The 23,575-nt window shown below is 48.0% G+C and overlaps 1 protein-coding gene across 1 annotated transcript; it reads right to left on the reverse strand.

Moving 5' to 3' along the window:
- Window positions 1–7,280: 7,280 nt before the first annotated feature.
- On the reverse strand, window positions 7,281–20,441 carry ETAA1 (ETAA1 activator of ATR kinase). Its single transcript, XM_075266472.1, has 6 exons — window positions 20,151–20,441; window positions 14,982–15,128; window positions 14,081–14,157; window positions 13,182–13,288; window positions 10,951–12,716; window positions 7,281–7,529 (listed from the first exon to the last, which is right to left on the reverse strand). Exons 1-6 carry the CDS (start codon window positions 20,356–20,358, stop codon window positions 7,405–7,407), a joined length of 2,430 nt encoding a protein of 809 aa, XP_075122573.1. The 5' UTR covers window positions 20,359–20,441; the 3' UTR covers window positions 7,281–7,404.
- Window positions 20,442–23,575: the final 3,134 nt, after the last annotated feature.

Here is a 23,575-nt window from a genome sequence, read left to right on the forward strand (position 1 = left end):
AGAGATTTCACCGCAAGATTGTGCAGATGGCGGATAAAGAACCTCGACTAACATCCAAACAAGTCCAAGCTGCCCTGCAGTCCGAGGGTACAACAGTGTCACCCCGTACTATCCAGCGTCAGCGTCTGAATGAGAAGGGACTGTATGGTAGGAGACCCAGGAAGACCCCACTTCTTACCCACAGACAGAAGCCAGGCTGGAGTTTGTCAAAACTTACCTGAGAAAGCCAAAACCGTTCTGGAAGAATGTTCTCTGGTCAGAGGAGACAAAAGTAGGAGAAGGCCTCAACATAGAGATTACAGGAAAAAAGAGAAGAAGACGCCCCCTACAGTCAGACATGGCGGAGGTCCCTGATGGTTTGGGGTTGCTTTGCTGCCTCTGGCACTGGACTGCTTGACAGTGTGCATGGCATTATGAAGTCTGAAGACGGCCAACACATTGTGCAGCATCATGTAGGGCCCAGTGTGAGAAAGCTGGGTCTCCCTCAGAGGTCAGGGCTCTTCCAGCAGGACAAGGACCCAAAACACACTTCAGGTCAGCACTAGAAAATGGTGGTGAGAGAAAGCCCTGGAGACTTGTAAAGTGGCAGCAATGAGTCCAGCCCTGAATCCCATAGAACACCTGTGGGGGAGGGGGAGAGATCTCTTGGGGGCAGTTTGGAGAAGGCCCCCTTCACATCTCAGGGGGGACCGCGAGCAGTTTGCCAAAGAAGAAGGGTCTAAGATTCCAGCAGAGCCTTGTAAGAAACTCATTGCTGGTTAGCGGAAACGGTTGTGCGCAGTTATTGTGTCTAAAGGTTGTGCGACCAAGTATTAGGCTGAGGGCGCCAATACTTCTGTCCGCACCAGTTCTGGAGTTTTGTGTAAAATGATTAATGATGTGACTTTTTTTCATTCTCTTTTGTGTTTTTTCATTGCAAACAAAATAAATGAAGAAATTACCAAAGAGTTTGTGCTTGTAATCATTATCTGGGAACACCGAGGATTATCTGATTGCAGGGGGGGCCAATACTTTTGGCCAACACTGTATATACAGCGCCTTGTGATAGTATTCACCCCCTACTCTCTATATATAATGTATACAGCCCCTTACTCTATATATACAGCGCCTTGTGATAGTATTCGCCCCCTACTCTCTATATATAATGTATACAGCCCCTTACTCTATATATACAGCGCCTTGTGATAGTATTCGCCCCCTACTCTCTATATATAATGTATACAGCCCCTTACTCTATATATACAGCGCCTTGTGATAGTATTCGCCCCCTACTCTCTATATATAATGTATACAGCGCCCTACTCTATATATACAGCGCCTTGTGATAGTATTCACCCCCTACTCTCTATATATAATGTATACAGCCCCTTACTCTATATATACAGCGCCTTGTGATAGTATTCGCCCCCTACTCTCTATATATAATGTATACAGCCCCTTACTCTATATATACAGCGCCTTGTGATAGTATTCGCCCCCTACTCTCTATATATAATGTATACAGCGCCCTACTCTATATATACAGCGCCTTGTGATAGTATTCACCCCCTACTCTCTATATATAATGTATACAGCGCCCTACTCTATATATACAGCGCCTTGTGATAGTATTCACCCCCTACTCTCTATATATAATGTATACAGCCCCCTACTCTATATATACAGCGCCTTGTGATAGTATTCGCCCCCTACTCTCTATATATAATGTATACAGCGCCCTACTCTATATATACAGCGCCTTGTGATAGTATTCGCCCCCTACTCTCTATATATAATGTATACAGCCCCCTACTCTATATATACAGCGCCTTGTGATAGTATTCGCCCCCTACTCTCTATATATAATGTATACAGCGCCCTACTCTATATATACAGCGCCTTGTGATAGTATTCACCCCCTACTCTCTATATATAATGTATACAGCCCCTTACTCTATATATACAGCGCCTTGTGATAGTATTCACCCCCTACTCTCTATATATAATGTATACAGCCCCCTACTCTATATATACAGCGCCTTGTGATAGTATTCACCCCCTACTCTCTATATATAATGTATACAGCGCCCTACTCTATATATACAGCGCCTTGTGATAGTATTCACCCCCTACTCTCTATATATAATGTATACAGCGCCCTACTCTATATATACAGCGCCTTGTGATAGTATTCACCCCCTACTCTCTATATATAATGTATACAGCGCCCTACTCTATATATACAGCGCCTTGTGATAGTATTCGCCCCCTACTCTCTATATATAATGTATACAGCCCCTTACTCTATATATACAGCGCCTTGTGATAGTATTCGCCCCCTACTCTCTATATATAATGTATACAGCGCCCTACTCTATATATACAGCGCCTTGTGATAGTATTCACCCCCTACTCTCTATATATAATGTATACAGCCCCTTACTCTATATATACAGCGCCTTGTGATAGTATTCGCCCCCTACTCTCTATATATAATGTATACAGCCCCTTACTCTATATATACAGCGCCTTGTGATAGTATTCGCCCCCTACTCTCTATATATAATGTATACAGCCCCTTACTCTATATATACAGCGCCTTGTGATAGTATTCGCCCCCTACTCTCTATATATAATGTATACAGCGCCCTACTCTATATATACAGCGCCTTGTGATAGTATTCACCCCCTACTCTCTATATATAATGTATACAGCGCCCTACTCTATATATACAGCGCCTTGTGATAGTATTCAGCCCCTATATTTATAATGTATACAGCCCCCTACTCTATATATACAGCGCCTTGTGATAGTATTCGCCCCCTACTCTCTATATATAATGTATACAGCGCCCTACTCTATATATACAGCGCCTTGTGATAGTATTCGCCCCCTACTCTCTATATATAATGTATACAGCCCCCTACTCTATATATACAGCGCCTTGTGATAGTATTCGCCCCCTACTCTCTATATATAATGTATACAGCGCCCTACTCTATATATACAGCGCCTTGTGATAGTATTCACCCCCTACTCTCTATATATAATGTATACAGCCCCTTACTCTATATATACAGCGCCTTGTGATAGTATTCACCCCCTACTCTCTATATATAATGTATACAGCCCCCTACTCTATATATACAGCGCCTTGTGATAGTATTCACCCCCTACTCTCTATATATAATGTATACAGCCCCCTACTCTATATATACAGCGCCTTGTGACAGTATTCGCCCCCTACTCTCTATATATAATGTATACAGCGCCCTACTCTATATATACAGCGCCTTGTGACAGTATTCGCCCCCTTGAACTTTTCAACCTTTTGCCACATTTCAGGCTTCAAACATAAAGGAATAACATTTTAATTTTTTGGGTTTGAATCAACAAAAGTCCGTCTCCCTGTATAGTGCTCAGGGCAGTAAATCTGACCCACACATGGATGGAGTCTCAGAGATGAAACTAGGTCGGAAACAAAAAAAACATACTAAAGGCTCATTCACACTGAGTATACGGCAGCTTATTCTGAACATCAAACACGTTCAGAATCAGCGGCGTATAAAGCAGTTCCATTCATTTCTATGGGAGCGGGGATACGAGCGCTCCCCATAGAAATGAATGGGCTGCTTTTTTCACTACGAGCGCTCCCATTGAAGTGAATGGGAAGTGTTTAGTAGCGCTCGTATGCCGGCTCCCATAGAAATGAATGAGATCTTCTTTATACACCGCTGATTCTGAATGTGTTTTAACGTTCAGAATCAGTCAGCGTATCCGAAGTGTGAACGCAGCCTAAGATAGAAGGGTTTCCCTCTCTGCCCTAGCAAAAAAGCTCTCAGAGAACACTTTCTTTGGTTTTATTTACATTTTAACCCCTTAAAAAAATTCCAAAACTGTGTTAACCCCTTCCTGACATGTGCCGTAATAGTACGGCGCATGTCGGGTCTGTAACTATGGCGACCACCCAGGAGCCGGGCGGCCGCCATAGCCGCCGGGTGTCTACTGCTTTAAGCAGTAGACAACTGGCTCTAATGCCTCAGATCGGTCCCTGGACCGATCGGAGGCATTTACCCCTCTGGAGCCGCGGTCAAAGGCACCGGAGGCGCCATTTTCCCGGCAGCGCATGGGCGCCGCCATTTTGCCTGGGATCACTGTCTCCTGGAGCATGCTCCAGGGCCGACGTCATGTTGCCATGACAGCTGGCAGCCTGTACAAGGCTCCCAGGCTTGTCTGCAAATTCTCTCTTTTGCAATACATTAGCATTGTAATGCATTGCATTAGTGATCAGACCCCCTGGGGTTTAACACCCCTAGGGGGTCTAATAAATGCAAAAAAATTTTTTTTTTAAAAAAAAAGTAAAAAAAAATATAAAAAAATATAAAAAGTATTAAAAGTTCAAATCACCCCCCTTTCCCTAGAACACATATAAAAGTAGTTAAAAACTGTGAAACACATACATGTTAGGTATCCCCACGTCCAAAATCGCCCGCTCTACAAATCTATAAAAAAAATTGTTCCTGTTCGGTAAACGCCGTAGCGGGAAAAATAGTCAAAAGTGCCAAACCGCCGTTTTTTCACTGTTTTGATTCTGATAAAAATTTGAATAAAATGTGATCAAAGCAATAACATTTCCCAAAAATGGTAGAACTACAAAGTACACCCGTTCCCGCAAAAAAAGACGCCCTATACATCCCCATACACGCACGTATAAAAAAGTTACGGCCGTCGGAATATGGCGACTTTTAGAAAAAAAATTTTTTAACACAGTTTTGGATTTTTTTTAAGGGGTCAAAATGTAAATAAAACCATAGAAATTTGGTATCCCCGGAATTGTAATAAAACACAGAATACAGGGGACAGGTCATTTTGGCTGCACAGTGAACGCTGTAAAACCAAAGCCCGTAAGAAAGTCGCAGAAATGCATTTTTTCTTCAAATCCACCCCATTCTGAATTTTTTTCCAGCTTCCCAGGACATTATATAAGATAAGATAATCCTTTAATAGTCCCACCTTGGGGAAATTTCAGCGTGTTACAGCAGCATAGTAATACAGATACAGGATAATACAGAGTAATATATTACAGACGTAGACACAGATAAGCTGAGAAGAGAAGATATACTAGGAGGCCATGGCAGCTAAGGAAAAACAGAAGAGAAAGAGGAAGACCTCATGGTCATCCTCATAATCATTAGTCCTGTGTACGGAGTGTCTGCGCTTGGTCTGATGTAGATTATACAGCCTGGTCGCGGTTGGAAGGAAGGACCTGCGATAGCGCTCCTTCTCACACTTGGGGTGAAGCAGACGGTCACTTACACTGCGCCAAGTCCCATCAGGGTCCCATAGATGGGGTGGGATTTGTTCTCCCGCATGGAGGTCACCACAGACAGTGTCCTTCTGTCACCCACCACCTGTACTGGATCCAAGGGGCTCCCCAGGACAGAGCTGGCCCTCCTGATCAGCCTGTCAAGTCTATTTCTGTCCCTGGTTGATATACAGCGCCCCCAGCAGGCCACACCGAAAAAGATGGCTGAGGCAACCACAGAGTTGAAGAAGGCCCTAAGAAGTGTCCCCCGGACTCCGAAGGCCCTAAGAAGTGGCCCCTGGACCCCCGGCCCTAAGAAGTGCCCCTGGACCCCCAGCCCTCAGCCTCCTGAGCAGGTAGAGTCTGCTGTGGCCCTTTTTGTGCAGCGCCTCCAGGTGATCAGCCCAGTCTAGTTTATTGTTGAGGAGCACGGCGGTAACTAATGGCGGCATCATGAAGAAAAATTTGTCCCAGGAAAAATTAAGACCTCATATGACTCTGGGAGCGGAGAAATAAAAAAGTTATGGGGTTTAGAAGGAGGGGAGTCAAAAACGAAAATCAAAAAATGCCATCGGCAGGAAGGGGTTAATTTTTTTTTTTTTTTCTAAAAGTCGCCATCTTATGACACTTGTAACTTTTTTATACTTCCGTTTACGGGGATGTATAGGGCGTCTTTTTTGCGGGGCCGGGCGTACTTGTCAGTTCTACTATTTTGGGGAATTGCTTTTGCTTTGATCACTTTTTATAAAAAATTTTATCAGAAGCAAAACAGTGAAAAAACGGCGGTTTGGCCCTTTCTTTTTCCTGCTACGACATTTACCAGACAGGAAAATTATTTGTATACAGCTGTAGAGCGGCATTCTCAGATACAGAGAGACCTCATGTGTAGGGGTGTCACAGGATTTAACTATTACTACTTTATGTGTTCTAGGGAAACGGGGGGATTTGAACTTCTAATATTTTTTTTTTTTTGCATTTATTAGACCCCCAGGATGTCTGATCACTAATGCAATGCAAAATACCGGCACTCCTATTGCAGGCTACCTAGCATAGCCTGCAATAGAAGCAATGTAATGACAGGCTGCAGCGCCTTCACAAGGCTCCCGGCTGTCATAGCAACGTGACACTGGCCCTGGTGATCACAAAGAAAATGGTGGCACCCAATGCACCGCTGGGAAAATGGTGCCTCGGTCAGCTTTGACTGAGGTGCTGGAAGGGTTAATGTCCCTGATGGGTGTGGGCACCAGCCGGGGCCATTACTGCTGATCGTCTACTGTATAAAACAGCTGACACCAGGCGGCCGCCATAGTTAAACACCCGGCAGGCTCCGTACTACTACAGTGGATGTCGGGAAGGGGTTAAAGGTGCGGCCACCTCTGCAGTGGATCTGGTCTTCGGCCTCTTGACATTCAAGGCTTTGGTCACAGGGTTGATTTTTGGCTTGTTGTCAGAGGTGAAGGTCTGGGGGCCGGAGTTCTTCTCATACACCCCCACTAATTAGTGAGCACCGGCGAGGCCGGACTCCAGGTTTGGGGGCGTCACATGACAAGGCCACTAAACTTTTGTTTTCTCAAAATCTGACCTTTGTGTGTTTCATTAAATGATCGATATTTCGTCAGTGAAGTCCACTTTTCTTCACAAAAAACACACTTGGGAGTTTTCCGCTTTCATAGGAGACATTTCTTACAGCAATGGATGAATTTAGCGTCAGGTTATAAAAGCGTCTGATTCCACAACACGGAGAGGCGACAGGACTTCTGTCAGGGTCTGTATCCGACCAGTACGGACGCCACATTATTAGGGCTCGCATTTTGCAAACCTAAAACCAGGCGCGTGAAAATGAATTTATTTAGGGAAGGGTTAATACATCCAAATGAATCTGGAGACAGAACATTCCTGCTGGTAGTGACGGCGACCGCCCGCGATAAATAGAAGGCGCCGGATTATTCCTGAAATGGCCAGGACACTTTATTATACAAATAATACAAAGCTGTAGTGTAACACTGCAAATGTGTCAGAAGAAACTAGAATAAGATAGCGGAGCGTCTCCTGCGGATTCTAAGACATTTCTCACAGAGAAATTATAAGGCGGCTCTCAGTAAGACGTCCTATAGGAAGCCTAGGTGAGCGCCGTGTCGCTGGAACATGCTCGCGCCTTCAGCTTCCTCCGGGCCAAGGCCTCCTGTTTCTTCCGCTCGATCTCCTCCATGGAACATTTCTTATTTCTGTCTTCAGATACAAACACTGAAAGGAAGAAAGAAATTGTAAGATACTCGATTGCTATTTCCATTTTTGTGACTCTTCTACATCCCAATGTTAGGCGGTGTCCACCTGCCGGGACTGCAAAGCCCAACTACCACCACATTGTAGGGTCTCGCACATCAGCACTTGCCATTAGATCCCACAGTCGGACCGCCAATGATCTGATACTTAGAGCTGATCACCCCTTAAAGGGGAACCTGTCATAGGGCAGGAGGAGACGGTTAGCGGTTATTGGAAAGGTTTCAGTATAACTCGTCCATTCAGTCACTTAAAGGGGTTGTGCCCTCACACACACACCGGATAGGGAATAAGTGTCAGATCGCTGACTGCCTGTATCCGAGCAATTAGGAGATGGGGGGCCCCGAGAGACCCCTGAAGCCTCCCTGTGACTGCAGCATCAGTGCACTTGTATGGGCGGAGCTTTATTCCTTCTCTCTGGTAGCTCCGCCCTCTATATAACTGTACACACTGAGATAACTGACAATCACCAAGTAGGACCGCCCACTGGACTCCTAAATCCAGAACGGGCAGAGAAGTAAACACATAAATGCCGAGTTATCCAGGAATCTCGGGCTCTCCCCGTATCTAGGCCAGCGTGGATTCACTATAAGTCAGTCATATGGTTTGTGGTTACAACTGATTGACCATTTTACCTTCATTAAGGATTTTTTTAGGACACTCCCCTTTTACATGCCCCTCCCCCTATTTATAAGCCACTGATTTGGGTGTCGGTTATTCACTTCTCCGCCCTCCTGATTGGATAACGTATAATTAGTGACATATCCTTCAGCCAATGGCGGTGTGACACAGGACGGGATGGAGGCAAATAATGGAAATAACTGATGCAAGTTCATATCGATGAATTGAGCGACGCTTGGTTATTATTTATGGGTGGGGCGGACATGATAGATGAGGGCTCTGGTGACATTACTGTTCAGCCACTACCTGCCGGCCTCCATTTTGGGTATATTAGTGGGGGATCACTGCGCTGTGGCCGCTACTATCAGGGGGAGTCACGGCCTTACTAGGACTGCGGTCACTACAGTAACTCCAATCACATCGCAGTGGCACAAATTTGGGGACTTTGCCGGCACTTCTGGAAACTCATTTGTAATAGGGATAAGTAGCGAGGGGTCTCACAAAGAAGGGGCTCAATACCCCGACAACGACGTCTATAGAACGGACTAAGACTGGCCTTACACAGCCAAAATGGCCAATCTGGGCCAACAAGTGGCCATGAAAATACCACACAAGTGTTAGATCTATTCTGTGGGACCAATGCAGCAGTTATCGGGCGATTTGTGCGTTTTATATTACAATAAATGACCCGCCGACAGGACAGATTAGTTAATAATGTGATGGTGGGATCTCTGGGACATACAATCCAATCACTGATCAAACAACAGCACCAAGGCCTCCAAATACTAACACATCTAGTCCCGCTCTACAAGAAATCCACAGCAATCCCAAGGAGGATCTTCATGTACGGCAGGTTTCACATGGAATCGATAACTTGGCATGTGTATGGGTCAGATGTACGGCCCCGAACTCGGCAGGTTCAGCTAAGCTGCGCCAGGATCAGGCCAAGACATAGAGCAAAACTCCTGGAGCAGCCCAAGACATTCGGCTTTTGTAGTACTTTTGGTAGATGAGACAGTAACACCGCACACTTAGTAAGGCTTTACCTGACACCAATGTTCTGTGTGTAGGGAAGGATTCGGTGATCATTTATATAACACACTTTATTAACCTAACAGGCTGTAGGATTCTCTGTAAGAACCCTCTAAGTCAGCGGTCACCAGGGACAGCCCACGCACAGTTAGGGAGCATTCACACTACGTAACGCCAGCATGTATCACAGCCATACACGCCGGCGCTACAGAAGGGCTGCCAAACACTTCCCATTCTTTTCTATGGGAGCCGGCATGCGAGCGCTCCCCATAGAAAGGAATGGGAAGTGTTCGGCAGCCCTTCTGCAGCGCTGGCGTGTACGGCTGTGATACATGCTGGCGTTACGTAGTGTGAATGCACCCTTATATTGTGAATATTCAGAGCTGAAGCCTTTACCAAAGGGGATCGGTCACTGCAAATGGCCCTAGTTATAGTTTTAAACCACCAAAATGGTTCTGGAACCATAAGGAAGCTGCGATTCTCGGTTCTCATATGCTTTGCAAAACCTGAGGCATCACTCATTAAAAAAACACTCGTGAATTGCAGTTCATGCTGCATATAAAAAAAATATAAAAATCACATTTCCAACTTTTTTTTAAAGGGATCCTATCAGTCAGACAATTTTTTCTAGGTACCACGTCGGAATAACCTTAAGAAAGGCTATTTGTCTCCTACCTTTCGTTGTCTTCTCTGCACCGCTGTTCACCTACAATCCCGGTTCTTGTCAGTATGCTAATTAGCTCTCTCACAGCACTGGGGGTGGGTCCCAGCACTCAAACAGCACTAGGGGCGTCCCCAATGCTGTGAGAGAACTCTCTTTAGCGCCGCCTCCATCTTTGTCAGCAGCGTCATCTTCAGCCTCTTCTTCTGGCGGTGGCTTGTAACTTCTAGGCCTCAGGCCTTGAGCAGAGCAGACTGTGCATGCCTACAGGTCACAAGAAAATGGCCGCTTACAATACTGTGCAAGTGGCCATTTTCTCGTGGCCTGTGGGCATGTCCAGTCTGCTCTACCCAAGGCTCGAGGCCTAAAAGTTACAAGCCACCGCCAGAAGAAGAGGATGAAGATGACGCTGCTGACAAAGATGGAGGCGGAGTTGTCTCGCAGCATTGGGGACGCCCCCAGTGCTGTTTGGGCGCTGGGGCCCGCCCCCAGTGCTGCGACAGCTAATTTGCATACCGACAAGAACCGAAATTGTAGGTGAACAGCGGCGCGGAGAAGACAACGAAAGGTAGGAGACAAATAACCTTTCTTAAGGCTATTCCGATGTGGTACCTAGAAAAATTGTGTCTGACTGATAGGATCCCTTTAACTAGTGATATCTGTAATACTTTTATAGTGAGTCCTGCAGTTGTGGCAGCATCTGAATACGGAGACCAGGTCTCTGAATGCTATAAATCCAGCCATACAGCTATTGGAAGGGACCATTGTCCTGTGGTAAACGCTCCAGCTCTACATTGTACAGACAGAGGCTCCCTGGGAATCCTTACAGCATTGCTAAAGGGAACTTTCCAGCCTGTTTCTACTACAAGAAAGTTAGATAGGTTAATAAAGTATATTACAAAAAGGTTCACCACACATCCCCCGGCATAATAGCAGAAAATAAATAAAAGTGGAGTTACCCTCTAAGTGCAATAATATTTGTGCTTGGAAATAACAACTGACAGCTAAGTATAGAAGCCACAGGACGCATTACTAATACATAAGACACTGGCACTTGGTCCATCCCAATACCTTTAGGAGACTGTATGGTGGATTCTGCAAGGTGCCTCTTTAATGAAGATGGCTGACGTTTGCTTATATTGTCTGAATTAGACGGCACCAGAGCGTCCCTGTGGTCAACGAAGCCTTGAGGATGAAGACGATTAGAAGTGCTCCAGTTTCCAGCAGTCACCTGGGATGGTTTGATCCTTGTAAATGAATATTTAGACGGTGCGGCCGGCTTTGTTCCACTGCCTGAAGCCGCCGGAGCCTTCACTGGATTCTGTGAGTGAGCGCTGGTCAGGACCGTGTTCTTAGACTCCCTTTCGGAAGGCGCAGAATAGGACCTGCTAAAAGTCTGGTTGGACCTTTGTAGAGAATGGTTTGGATAAATATTTGAGCAATTTCCACTGAAAGAAGTTGGCGAGACGCCTCGATTATACTTATATGAGCCGAAAGAGGAGCTTGCAGCAACATGGCTTCCAGTCTTACTTTGCTGACTTGCATTAGGCCCCAATTTTGCAAGCGCTTGGCACGTCACACTTGGCATCTGAGGACTTTCCTTCTTAGGGTTGACGTCACTGCTTTCCTGAGCCTGAGTTAGTCTTTCTACATCATCGCAGACTTGATACAGGAGATCATCGTCATCATCAGCAACAGCAGCAGCTTCTTCTTTGGCTTCAAAAAGACTGTCAGCTTCACAGAACATATCGAGAACTTCATCGGAGAAATTGAGATCGTCCCAGTCATCATGCAGGCCGCAGTCTTTGGAAGCAGTTATGGCCTGTGTCTGGGGTGCGGCCGGGGCACCCGGTTTTTGTAAGGTTTTCACCACAGTGTTGGTTGATGCCGGTGCCAACCTTTGGATGTGATTTTTTGGCATTTGACCCCCTGCACTTGTGTGAGGTTTCAGAGGCACTTGTGTTTGAGGACTAGTAAAAGTTTCTGCGTTACCCTGACATGTATTAGCACTGGTCACATTGGTGCAGGATCGGTTACTGGGTTTTCCTTCAGACGAACCATTGACCTTCCTTGGCACGAACTTAAAGTTATTAATCTTACTGAAAGTAGAAGAGGACACAGCCGCGGACTTGACCTCCCGCCCTGCATGGTGCGCATTGGTCGGATCCATCTTTTTGGGAGGTGCAGTATTTTTAGGGGTAGCAATAAGTTCAGGATTCTGAGTAACCTGCATGATAAAAGAATCATCAGCAAGGAGATCATTGTCCCAGTCATCTTCAAAGTCGTCTTGGCTGCTTGGTACTGACTGGACGGATTCCGCTTCCTTACCATTATTTCTTACACCTTCCTCAGTGTTTGTGGGGATTTTTGGAGTCAGACACGACGCCCCTGATATTTTAGGTTTCTCAGAACATACCACTTTCTTATTTTGCCCAATGTCTTCTTGGGCATTGCTCCTAACATGTCCTGAAGCGTCTTTCACGCTACTTATGGAAACATCTGACAAACCTTGGCTTAGATGGCCGCTACATTTCTGCGTGGATGAATTAAACAGGGCGTTGATGTCGGCTTCGGCAGCCTGGTCCACAGATCTCTGACTGCACCCCTGGGGTTCAGATCTCTGACTAACAGATTTCAGTGCACCAGCAATATCATCTCCTTCAGGGAGGATTTCCAGGAACGATCCATCTTCATTGTTCACAGCGTTGCATTCACTGAACATTTCGTCCTCAGAATTTTCCATTTGCTCCTCGCCCTGATCTTTCTGTTTTACCAGATTATTGTCCAACTGCTTTGCCAATTTCATGAGCTCTTCTTCTGTCTGTAAAATCCTTGACCTGCCGTGATAAGTGAAGAAGTAGAGAAATAAGAATAAACTTGTACAGGCTAGAACGTATTATAAGGCCATGGCAGCCGCCAGGGATATGATCAGAGAGGTGGGGGATAAATACAGAATATGGCGTCCTATGTGACTGATTCCCTATAGAGGGGCTGGTAGGAAACGGAGAAGATATTTCCCATCAGGGTCCGGAGACGCTTTACAGCTATACAGACACCGCTCACTGTGTATACGCCTAGACTGTGACTAGCACATGTGATATACAGCCATAGGCACACATTCTACCAATGGAGGTTCAGTGTACCCTGTACTGTAGAGCAATATCCTATAGAGCGGCTCATCGCACAAGAATAATTACTGTAAGGCCAACCCTGACCACTGTACGGCCCTACAGGCCGAGGTCTATGCGGGGAATACTCACAAACTAAACACTATATAAAGACTTATAGAATAAGCGACATACCGGGGCATCTTACTTCTACTTCGGGCTACTACTGGGGTACATGGTATGGCATCCTCTCCAATCCAGATACCAAGGTACGAAGCTTCAGAGCTCCGAGGCTTTTCATTCTAGAAGAGATAGAGATAGTATTATGTATGAGGGGACAGAAAGACTAAGAATCTCTGCACAACCCCAGGGGAGAACAGAACAAACCAAGACCATGAGAGGAGACAGACGAATAAGATTGGGGTCAAACAGTTTAGAGAAGACGTCTATGGAGAGATCTAATAACAATTTACAAATACATCAAGGGACAATACAAGGAACTTTCTAATGATCTCTCTCCTAGGCCGGTGACAGTGAGAGGTCACTGGAACAAACAGAGAGGTCACCGGACCGTACTGAGATGTCACTGGACCGTACTGAGAGGTCACCGGACCGCACTTGGAGGTCACCGGACCATACTGAGAGGTCACCGGACCGCACCGAGAGGTCACCGGACCGCACCGAGAGGTCACCGGATTGCACCGAGAGGTCACCGGAACAAACAGAGAAGTCACTGGGCCGCACCGAGAGGTCACCGGAACAAACAGAGAGGTCACCGGACCGCACTGAGAGGTCACCGGAACAAACGGAGAAGTCGCCGGACCGTACAGAGAGGTCACCGGACCGCACCGAGAGGTCACCGGACCACAGGGGACAGGCGAGTATTTTTTATTTTTTTACCACCCCCCACTTAATTTAAAAAAAATATATATTTATCCTGGACATCCCCTTTAATGCTGCACACTCCTGATAAACCACCTGTCTGGTTCCCTTTAATAGACTGATTTGGTCCATTAATAACACAGCGCGGCCGGCTATATACTGTACATATACATAAGGTACATTAGAGAATAATCTAACAGACGTTCGGATACCTTTGGGGCGATTCTTTTCACAATATCTGAAATCTCAGCCGTACTTCTGTTTGTAGACAGTTTCTTCTTTCCATTTTCTAAAAAATAAAAAATACATTATATATACATACTCTATGAAACCTACAATTTATTTCTTCTCCCCATCCCCCAGAACAGACGTGTAGCATTCACACTATGGGATATAAGGACGTCCTCGGCCGCATCTTGGCTATTTAACCCTTTGTATACCACTGACAGCAGTGACTAGAACAGGACACAAAGGGTCAGTCTTCTGCTCAGGATCTGTTCACATTTGACTTCATTTCATACAACAGATAGGGGACAAATCTGCCAAAACTGCATCCAATGCATGTGAACAGCAGCTAAGCATGACAAGACACCCGGTGATCCCTGAGAATCTTATAAGTGGCCGGTCAGATGTGGGTCCTTGGACATCTCCTAGTGTTGTCCAGGTTCGTGTTTATTGGGCGTACCTGGCGGCCTCCTGACCGGTCCCGGATTCATCTATTGGCCGCTTTTCCTGGACTGAGTCTGATCCAGAGACGCCAGTTCTCTGCATTATAGAGATCTATGATATAAGACGTCTCAGACAACTCATCTGTCCCCTAAGGGATAAAGTATTAGAAAGTAGAACAGCGGCACCATGACACTATTGTGCAGGGAGTCGGCTCTCTGAAGCAGATTCAGTCCAGGAGATGTGGCCTGAGACTGGCCGGGTATTCTGGACTGTTATAGACTGTAATTACCAGAAGGCCTTAAAGGGTTTGGACCAAGACTAACGTGTATCCCCCTACGGCAGCAATAAGTCACACTTCATCCTCCAAGTCTTCCAGGTTCTCCAGATAGTAATCTATCCCCCACAACACTGCCGGCCTACAGACACAAGGACATTGGATTTTACCTAATTTAAAGGTGGTCGGTGAATGAGGGTCCCAGAAGATGTCCTGCTGCTGCTCCGCATCATTAGAAGGAGAATTAATGGTGGACGTCCATGTCTTACACCTGGGGAGTCGCTGGGGGGTGCGCTTATTACTCCAAGAGTCTGTAGCTTTAAAAAGGATAAAAAAAAACATAAAATAATGAATGTAAAGAACTGGTAGATGGGACGGAGGAGAAGACTGAATAAAGAGCGGCGTACAGCGAATGGCTCATTACATGGCCGGCCTGGGGTATAATGATGTGCAGGCTCCTGTAGTGAGGACCTCAGACAAGACATTGGCATCTGTACCGGAGAGCAGCGGCTCGGTGGTCATTAGCAGCGGCGCGGTGGTCACTAGCAGTCTGGAGCATCGGTGACGGCCTCACTTCTACAGACTTTCAGTTGCTTAGGCCTGGTTCACATGTGCGTTTGGTAATCTGTTTGGGAAGTCAGCATAGGGACACCACAAACGGACTACCAAATGAATTGGCAAGCAGAGAAAGCACACGGACCCCATAGACTACAATGGACCCCATAGACTATAATAGCCCCCATAGACTACAATGGACCCCATAGACTACAATGGACTCCATAGACTACAATGGACCCCATAGACTATAATAGACCGAAAGACTATAATGGACCCCACAGACTATAATGTGGTCCGTGTGCTTTCCATGTGGTGTCCGCACAGAACACGCAGATAGGAAAGCACTTCATGATCTATTTTCTTGTCTGTCTGATTCGTGCGGAGACTGCGCAGTAAGTATTATAGTGTGTGCGGTCCGTGCGCTCTCACTGCTCATGGCTTGTCAGCGTATTCGGCAGTCCGTTCATGGCGTCCTCATGCCGACTCCCCAAACAGATTACTGACCGGGCCTCAATCACATTTATAAAATTATCTCAGATTTGGAAATAAAACCATCCGCAGTCGACAGGTGACCCTACTCTATGTCACAGGGTTATACCTGCATCTGCCTATCCCTTTAATGGGAGTCTATCAGCTGAAAATGGGTATCAGCCTAATGACAGGACCTTGTAGGGCGGCTTCTACACTTTCCAAAGACGTCTGTCTTATTCTGCATGCAGATACATTTTCATGAAAATCTGAATTGTAGTTTAATGTAAATGATCTGTAAAGGACTTTTCTATTCATTGAGTCTGAGATCTTTATCCAGGATCCTTCCTATGGGGCAGTGATTGCTATATCTCCGTGTGTCGCACCTTTACTCCGGATTGTACATGTGACGCTTCTTTCTTTTGGTGTAATTCCTCACATTGTCTCCTTATCCACTCTGCGTATATTCACACTCATCATCTGTCTCCAATGACAGTCATGTGACCTGAGCGTTATCCACTAATATCTTTATTCACGTTTATTGTCATTATTTTATAGGATTTACATACGTTTTGCACAATATGGAGAGAACATCTCTTTCTCGTCTAGGTTTGTTCCACTCAGGGCTGGTTCACATCTGCGCTTGGTCTCCGTTCATACAGGTTTCCATTTCCTGCACAAAACAGGACAGGAGACGGAAACCTGCCGGAATCTTCATGTGATTCATTTGAATGAGTTTGAAAGATGTCCGGCCGTGAGTCAGACATGCAGTACTCTGTGTCCAGTTTAAAAAAAAAGCAGTTTCGCGGCGGAGAGCATAAAACGCTCACGGCCGGACCTGGTCTGACAGCTTTCCGTCTTCTGCCTGCGGAAGACGGAAACCTGAAAATGGAGTCCGGGCGCTAGTGTGAACCGAGCGTCAGTTTAATACGAGAAGATACTGTAGTTGTATTGAGTTACCGGCGTCACTTAAAAGGGTTGTCCAGGAAAACTGCTTCTGTTACAGGAGGTCGGAGAAGGTAAAACCCACAACCAAACTCCCTGCCGTACAGAGCGCCGAGGACAAGAAGCTGCCTCAGACCCCGGGTATCACAGAAGACGTCGCGGCTCCTCAGCAGTCACATACAGCGGGTGTTCTCCACCAAGACACCGGAGCTCGATGACCCGACTGTGGTGGAGGACAATGGAGCACTGGGGAACAGGATGGTTTGTTCGTTTTTTTTTCACTTTCCCTGCTCTCATATTTAAAAAAAAAAGAAAAGAAAAAAAAAACTGTTATCCTGGGCAACCCATTTAAAGACGTTTACCAGCCCCAAATGTATTCATAGCGATGTCCTATAAACAGGAACACAGGATAGGTCATTAGTATCTGATCTGTGGAGGTCCCACAGCCGCACCCAGCGCAGATCAGCTGTTCTAGAAGTTACTGCAGTAGACCCGGAGGATTCAGTAATAGGAGCAGAGCTGCAGCCCCTAAGCCCACGGCTAAAATAACAAAGGAGCATCTCTGTGACCATTCCTGACCGGCCCAGCCACAGCCCCGACCTCAACCCAAAGGAGCATCTCTGGAGAGACCTGACAATGGCTCCACCAACCTGACGCAACTGGAGAGGAACTGACAGCAAGAACAGCAGAGGAGCCCCAAATCCAGAAGGGAAAAACTTGTATCAAGAAGACTCCTGGCTGTACGAGCTCAGAAGGGGCAAATACTCCGAGCAAAGGGGCAGCAAATACTCCGAGCAAAGGGGCAGCAAATACTCCGAGCAAAGGGGCAGCAAATACTCCGAGCAAAGGGGCAGCAAATACTCCGAGCAAAGGGGCAGCAAATACTCCGAGCAAAGGGGCAGCAAATACTCCGAGCAAAGGGGCAGCAAATACTCAGAGCAAAGGGGCAGCAAATACTCAGAGCAAAGGGGCAGCAAATACTCAGAGCAAAGGGGCAGCAAATACTCAGAGCAAAGGGGCAGCAAATACTCAGAGCAAAGGGGCAGCAAATACTCAGAGCAAAGGGGCAGCAAATACTCAGAGCAAAGGGGCAAATACTCAGAGCAAAGGGGCAAATACTCAGAGCAAAGGGGCAAATACTCTGTGCACGCTTCCATAGTGCGGATTTACTATTCAGGAGTCTGGAAAAGCTGGCAGAACCATTTTGGAAGTTATGTATAATTAGCAGACTGGTTGTCACCCAGCTGTTCTACAGTCCTGAATGGCACCCTCTGCCCCATTACACAGGGATATGCGCTTCCACAGTGTAGATTTTACATTCAGGAGTCTGGGACAGCTAGGAACAACCCTTGTGAAAGTTATCTATAGTCACCAGATAGACTGTCACCCAGCTTTCCCAAGCCCTCCAGCTTTTCTGTGTGCATTTAGTTGGATACAGAGGACAAGGTACAGGGGGCTACAGTAGGGGCAGAGGACAGGATACCGGGGGCTACAGTAGGGGCAGAGGACAAGGTACAGGGGGCTACAGTAGGGGCAGAGGACAGGGTACAGGGGCTACAGTAGGGGCAGAGGACAGGGTACAGGGGGCTACAGTAGGGGCAGAGGACAGGGTACAGGGGGCTACAGTAGGGGCAGAGGACAGGGTACAGGGGGCTACAGTAGGGGCAGAGGACAGGGTACAGGGGGCTACAGTAGGGGCAGAGGACAGGGTACAGGGGGCTACAGTAGGGGCAGAGGACAGGGTACAGGGGGCTACAGTAGGGGCAGAGGACAGGGTACAGGGGGCTACAGTAGGGGCAGAGGACAGGGTACAGGGGGCTACAGTAGGGGCAGAGGACAGGGTACAGGGGGCTACAGTAGGGGCAGAGGACAGGATACCGGGGGCTACAGTAGGGGCAGAGGACAAGGTACAGGGGGCTACAGTAGGGGCAGAGGACAGGGTACAGGGGCTACAGTAGGGGCAGAGGACAGGGTACAGGGGGCTACAGTAGGGGCAGAGGACAGGGTACAGGGGGCTACAGTAGGGGCAGAGGACAGGGTACAGGGGCTACAGTAGGGGCAGAGGACAGGGTACAGGGGGCTACAGTAGGGGCAGAGGACAGGGTACAGGGGGCTACAGTAGGGGCAGAGGACAGGGTACAGGGGGCTACAGTAGGGGCAGAGGACAGGGTACAGGGGGCTACAGTAGGGGCAGAGGACAGGGTACAGGGGGCTACAGTAGGGGCAGAGGACAGGGTACAGGGGGCTACAGTAGGGGCAGAGGACAGGGTACAGGGGGCTACAGTAGGGGCAGAGGACAGGGTACAGGGGGCTACAGTAGGGGCAGAGGACAGGGTACAGGGGGCTACAGTAGGGGCAGAGGACAGGGTACAGGGGGCTACAGTAGGGGCAGAGGACAGGGTACAGGGGGCTACAGTAGGGGCAGAGGACAGGGTACAGGGGGCTACAGTAGGGGCAGAGGACAGGGTACAGGGGGCTACAGTAGGGGCAGAGGACAGGGTACAGGGGGCTACAGTAGGGGCAGAGGACAGGGTACAGGGGGCTACAGTAGGGGCAGAGGACAGGGTACAGGGGGCTACAGTAGGGGCAGAGGACAGGGTACAGGGGGCTACAATAGGGGCAGAGGACAGGGTACAGGGGGCTACAGTAGGGGCAGAGGACAGGGTACAGGGGGCTACAGTAGGGGCAGAGGACAGGGTACAGGGGGCTACAGTAGGGGCAGAGGACAGGGTACAGGGGGCTACAGTAGGGGCAGAGGACAGGGTACAGGGGGCTACAGTAGGGGCAGAGGACAGGGTACAGGGGGCTACAGTAGGGGCAGAGGACAGGGTACAGGGGGCTACAGTAGGGGCAGAGGACAGGGTACAGGGGGCTACAGTAGGGGCAGAGGACAGGGTACAGGGGGCTACAATAGGGGCAGAGGACAGGGTACAGGGGGCTACAGTAGGGGCAGAGGACAGGGTACAGGTGGCTACAGTAGGGGCAGAGGACAGGGTACAGGGGGCTACAGTAGGGGCAGAGGGCTACACTATGAGTTGAGGACAGGGTACAGGGGCTTTACTGGGGTTTGGGGATAGGGAACAGGGGGCTAGACTGGGATTTGGAGACAGGGTACAGGGGCTTTACTGGGAGTGGAGGGCAGGGGGCTACAGTGGGGGCAGAGGACAGGATACAGGGGGCTACACTGGGATTTGGGGATAGGGTACAGGGGGCTACACTAGGATTTGGGGATAGGGTACAGGGGGCTACACTGGGATTTGGGGATAGGGTACAGGAGCTTTACTGGGGTTTGGGGGCAGTACTGGGTGATAGGATAGCTCTGTACATGTGCCCGGGATGGCGCCCCCCGCTGTACACTCAGCATTTACCCTCTTCTCTATCACTCCTGGGGGGCGCACAAGCAGATGTCTGGCTGGACACACGGGCAGCCGCAGCCTTGGAGGAGCGGGACAGCCTCTTGCTGCTCTTTTTAGGGGTCTCCCTGTCCCGTTCTTTGGAGACTTTCTGTTCTCTCCGGTCCTCGTCTTCAGAAACCTGCCGGGACCTGTCTGCGGGCGGCCTCCTCCGGCTCCTCATGTTTCCCGGGACTGTCCGTTAATACAGCGATACGGATCAGCTCTGGGCAAAGCAACCGAGGCCTAAAACTACGGCGCCGCCATCTTGCCTAGGACAGAACGCGGATTGGCTGACGATGCGCTGAGAAATGCATCTGATTGGTCCGCGCTGTCACGTGACCTGCTTGCTGTGATTCTGAGTCTTGACAGGCGGCCGCGGCGTCACATTAACCCCGTCAGTGCCGGACTGCGCGTCTGTAGGGAGATTGTATGGAAAGTAATAGGGTCAGTGTATGGGCAGTATTAGGGTCAGTGTATGGGCAGTAATAGGGTCAGTGTATGGGCAGTAATAGGGTCAGTGTATGGGCAGTAATAGGGTCAGTGTATGGGCAGTAATAGGGTCAGTGTATGGGCAGTATTAGGGTCAGTGTATGGGCAGTAATAGGGTCAGTGTATGGGCAGTAATAGGGTCAGTGTATGGGCAGTAATAGGGTCAGTGTATGGGCAGTAATAGGGTCAGTGTATGGGCAGTAATAGGGTCAGTGTATGGGCAGTATTAGGGTCAGTGTATGGGCAGTAATAGGGTCAGTGTATGGGCAGTAATAGGGTCAGTGTATGGGCAGTAATAGGGTCAGTGTATGGGCAGTAATAGGGTCAGTGTATGGGCAGTATTAGGGTCAGTGTGTGGGCAGTATTAGGGTCAGTGTATGGGCAGTAATAGGGTCAGTGTATGGGCAGTAATAGGGTCAGTGTATGGGCAGTATTAGGGTCAGTGTATGGGCAGTAATAGGGTCAGTGTATGGGCAGTAATAGGGTCAGTGTATGGGCAGTAATAGGGTCAGTGTATGGGCAGTATTAGGGTCAGTGTATGGGCAGTAATAGGGTCAGTGTATGGGCAGTATTAGGGTCAGTGTATGGGCAGTAATAGGGTCAGTGTATGGGCAGTAATAGGGTCAGTGTGTGGGCAGTATTAGGGTCAGTGTGTGGGCAGTATTAGGGTCAGTGTATGGGCAGTAATAGGGTCAGTGTATGGGCAGTATTAGGGTCAGTGTATGGGCAGTAATAGGGTCAGTGTATGGGCAGTAATAGGGTCAGTGTATGGGCAGTAATAGGGTCAGTGTATGGGCAGTAATAGGGTCAGTGTATGGGCAGTAATAGGGTCAGTGTATGGGCAGTAATAGGGTCAGTGTATGGGCAGTATTAGGGTCAGTGTATGGGCAGTATTAGGGTCAGTGTATGGGCAGTATTAGGGTCAGTGTATGGGCAGTAATAGTGTCAGTGTATGGGCAGTAATAGGGTCAGTGTATGGGCAGTAATAGGGTCAGTGTATGGGCAGTATTAGGGTCAGTGTATGGGCAGTATTAGGGTCAGTGTATGGGCAGTAATAGGGTCAGTGTATGGGCAGTAATAGGGTCAGTGTATGGGCAGTAATAGGGTCAGTGTATGGGCAGTATTAGGGTCAGTGTATGGGCAGTAATAGGGTCAGTGTATGGGCAGTAATAGGGTCAGTGTATGGGCAGTAATAGGGTCAGTGTATGGGCAGTAATAGGGTCAGTGTATGGGCAGTAATAGGGTCAGTGTATGGGCAGTATTAGGGTCAGTGTATGGGCAGTAATAGGGTCAGTGTATGGGCAGTAATAGGGTCAGTGTATGGGCAGTAATAGGGTCAGTGTATGGGCAGTAATAGGGTCAGTGTATGGGCAGTAATAGGGTCAGTGTATGGGCAGTAATAGGGTCAGTGTATGGGCAGTATTAGGGTCAGTGTATGGGCAGTAATAGGGTCAGTGTATGGGCAGTATTAGGGTCAGTGTATGGGCAGTAATAGGGTCAGTGTATGGGCAGTAATAGGGTCAGTGTATGGGCAGTAATAGGGTCAGTGTATGGGCAGTAATAGGGTCAGTGTGTGGGCAGTATTAGGGTCAGTGTGTGGGCAGTATTAGGGTCAGTGTATGGGCAGTAATAGGGTCAGTGTATGGGCAGTATTAGGGTCAGTGTATGGGCAGTAATAGGGTCAGTGTATGGGCAGTAATAGGGTCAGTGTATGGGCAGTAATAGGGTCAGTGTATGGGCAGTAATAGGGTCAGTGTATGGGCAGCAATAGGGTCAGTGTATGGGCAGCAATAGGGTCAGTGTATGGGCAGTATTAGGGTCAGTGTATGGGCAGTAATAGGGTCAGTGTATGGGCAGTAATGGGGTCAGTGTATGGGCAGTATTAGGGTCAGTGTATGGGCAGTAATAGGGTCAGTGTATGGGCAGTAATAGGGTCAGTGTATGGGCAGTAATAGGGTCAGTGTATGGGCAGTAATAGGGTCAGTGTATGGGCAGTATTAGGGTCAGTGTATGGGCAGTATTAGGGTCAGTGTATGGGCAGTATTAGGGTCAGTGTATGGGCAGTAATAGGGTCAGTGTATGGGCAGTAATAGGGTCAGTGTATGGGCAGTAATAGGGTCAGTGTATGGGCAGTATTAGGGTCAGTGTATGGGCAGTATTAGGGTCAGTGTATGGGCAGTAATAGGGTCAGTGTATGGGCAGTAATAGGGTCAGTGTATGGGCAGTATTAGGGTCAGTGTATGGGCAGTAATAGGGTCAGTGTATGGGCAGTAATAGAGTCACTGTGTGGGCAGTAATAGGGTCAGTGTATGGGCAGTAATAGGGTCAGTGTATGGGCAGTAATAGGGTCAGTGTATGGGCAGTATTAGGGTCGGTGTATGGGCAGTAATAGGGTCAGTGTATAGAAAGTAATAGGGTCAGTGTATGGGCAGTAATAGGGTCAGTGTATGGGCAGTATTAGGGTCGGTGTATGGGCAGTAATAGGGTCAGTGTATGGAAAGTAATAGGGTCAGTGTATGGGCAGTAATAGGGTCAGTGTATGGGCAGTAATAGGGTCAGTGTATGGGCAGTAATAGGGTCAGTGTATGGGCAGTAATAGGGTCACTGTATGGGCAGTATTAGGGTCAGTGTATGGGCAGTATTAGGGTCAGTGTATGGGCAGTATTAGGGTCAGTGTATGGGCAGTATTAGGGTCAGTGTATGGGCAGTAATAGGGTCACTGTGTGGGCAGTATTAGGGTCAGTGTATGGGCAGTATTAGGGTCAGTGTATGGGCAGTATTAGGGTCAGTGTATGGGCAGTAATAGGGTCAGTGTATGGGCAGTATTAGGGTCAGTGTATGGGCAGTATTAGGGTCAGTGTATGGGCAGTAATAGGGTCACTGTGTGGGCAGTATTAGGGTCCATGTAT

The sequence above is a fragment of the Leptodactylus fuscus genome, chromosome 3 (assembly GCF_031893055.1).
Source record: "Leptodactylus fuscus isolate aLepFus1 chromosome 3, aLepFus1.hap2, whole genome shotgun sequence".
In the NCBI taxonomy this organism is placed as follows: domain Eukaryota; kingdom Metazoa; phylum Chordata; class Amphibia; order Anura; family Leptodactylidae; genus Leptodactylus; species Leptodactylus fuscus.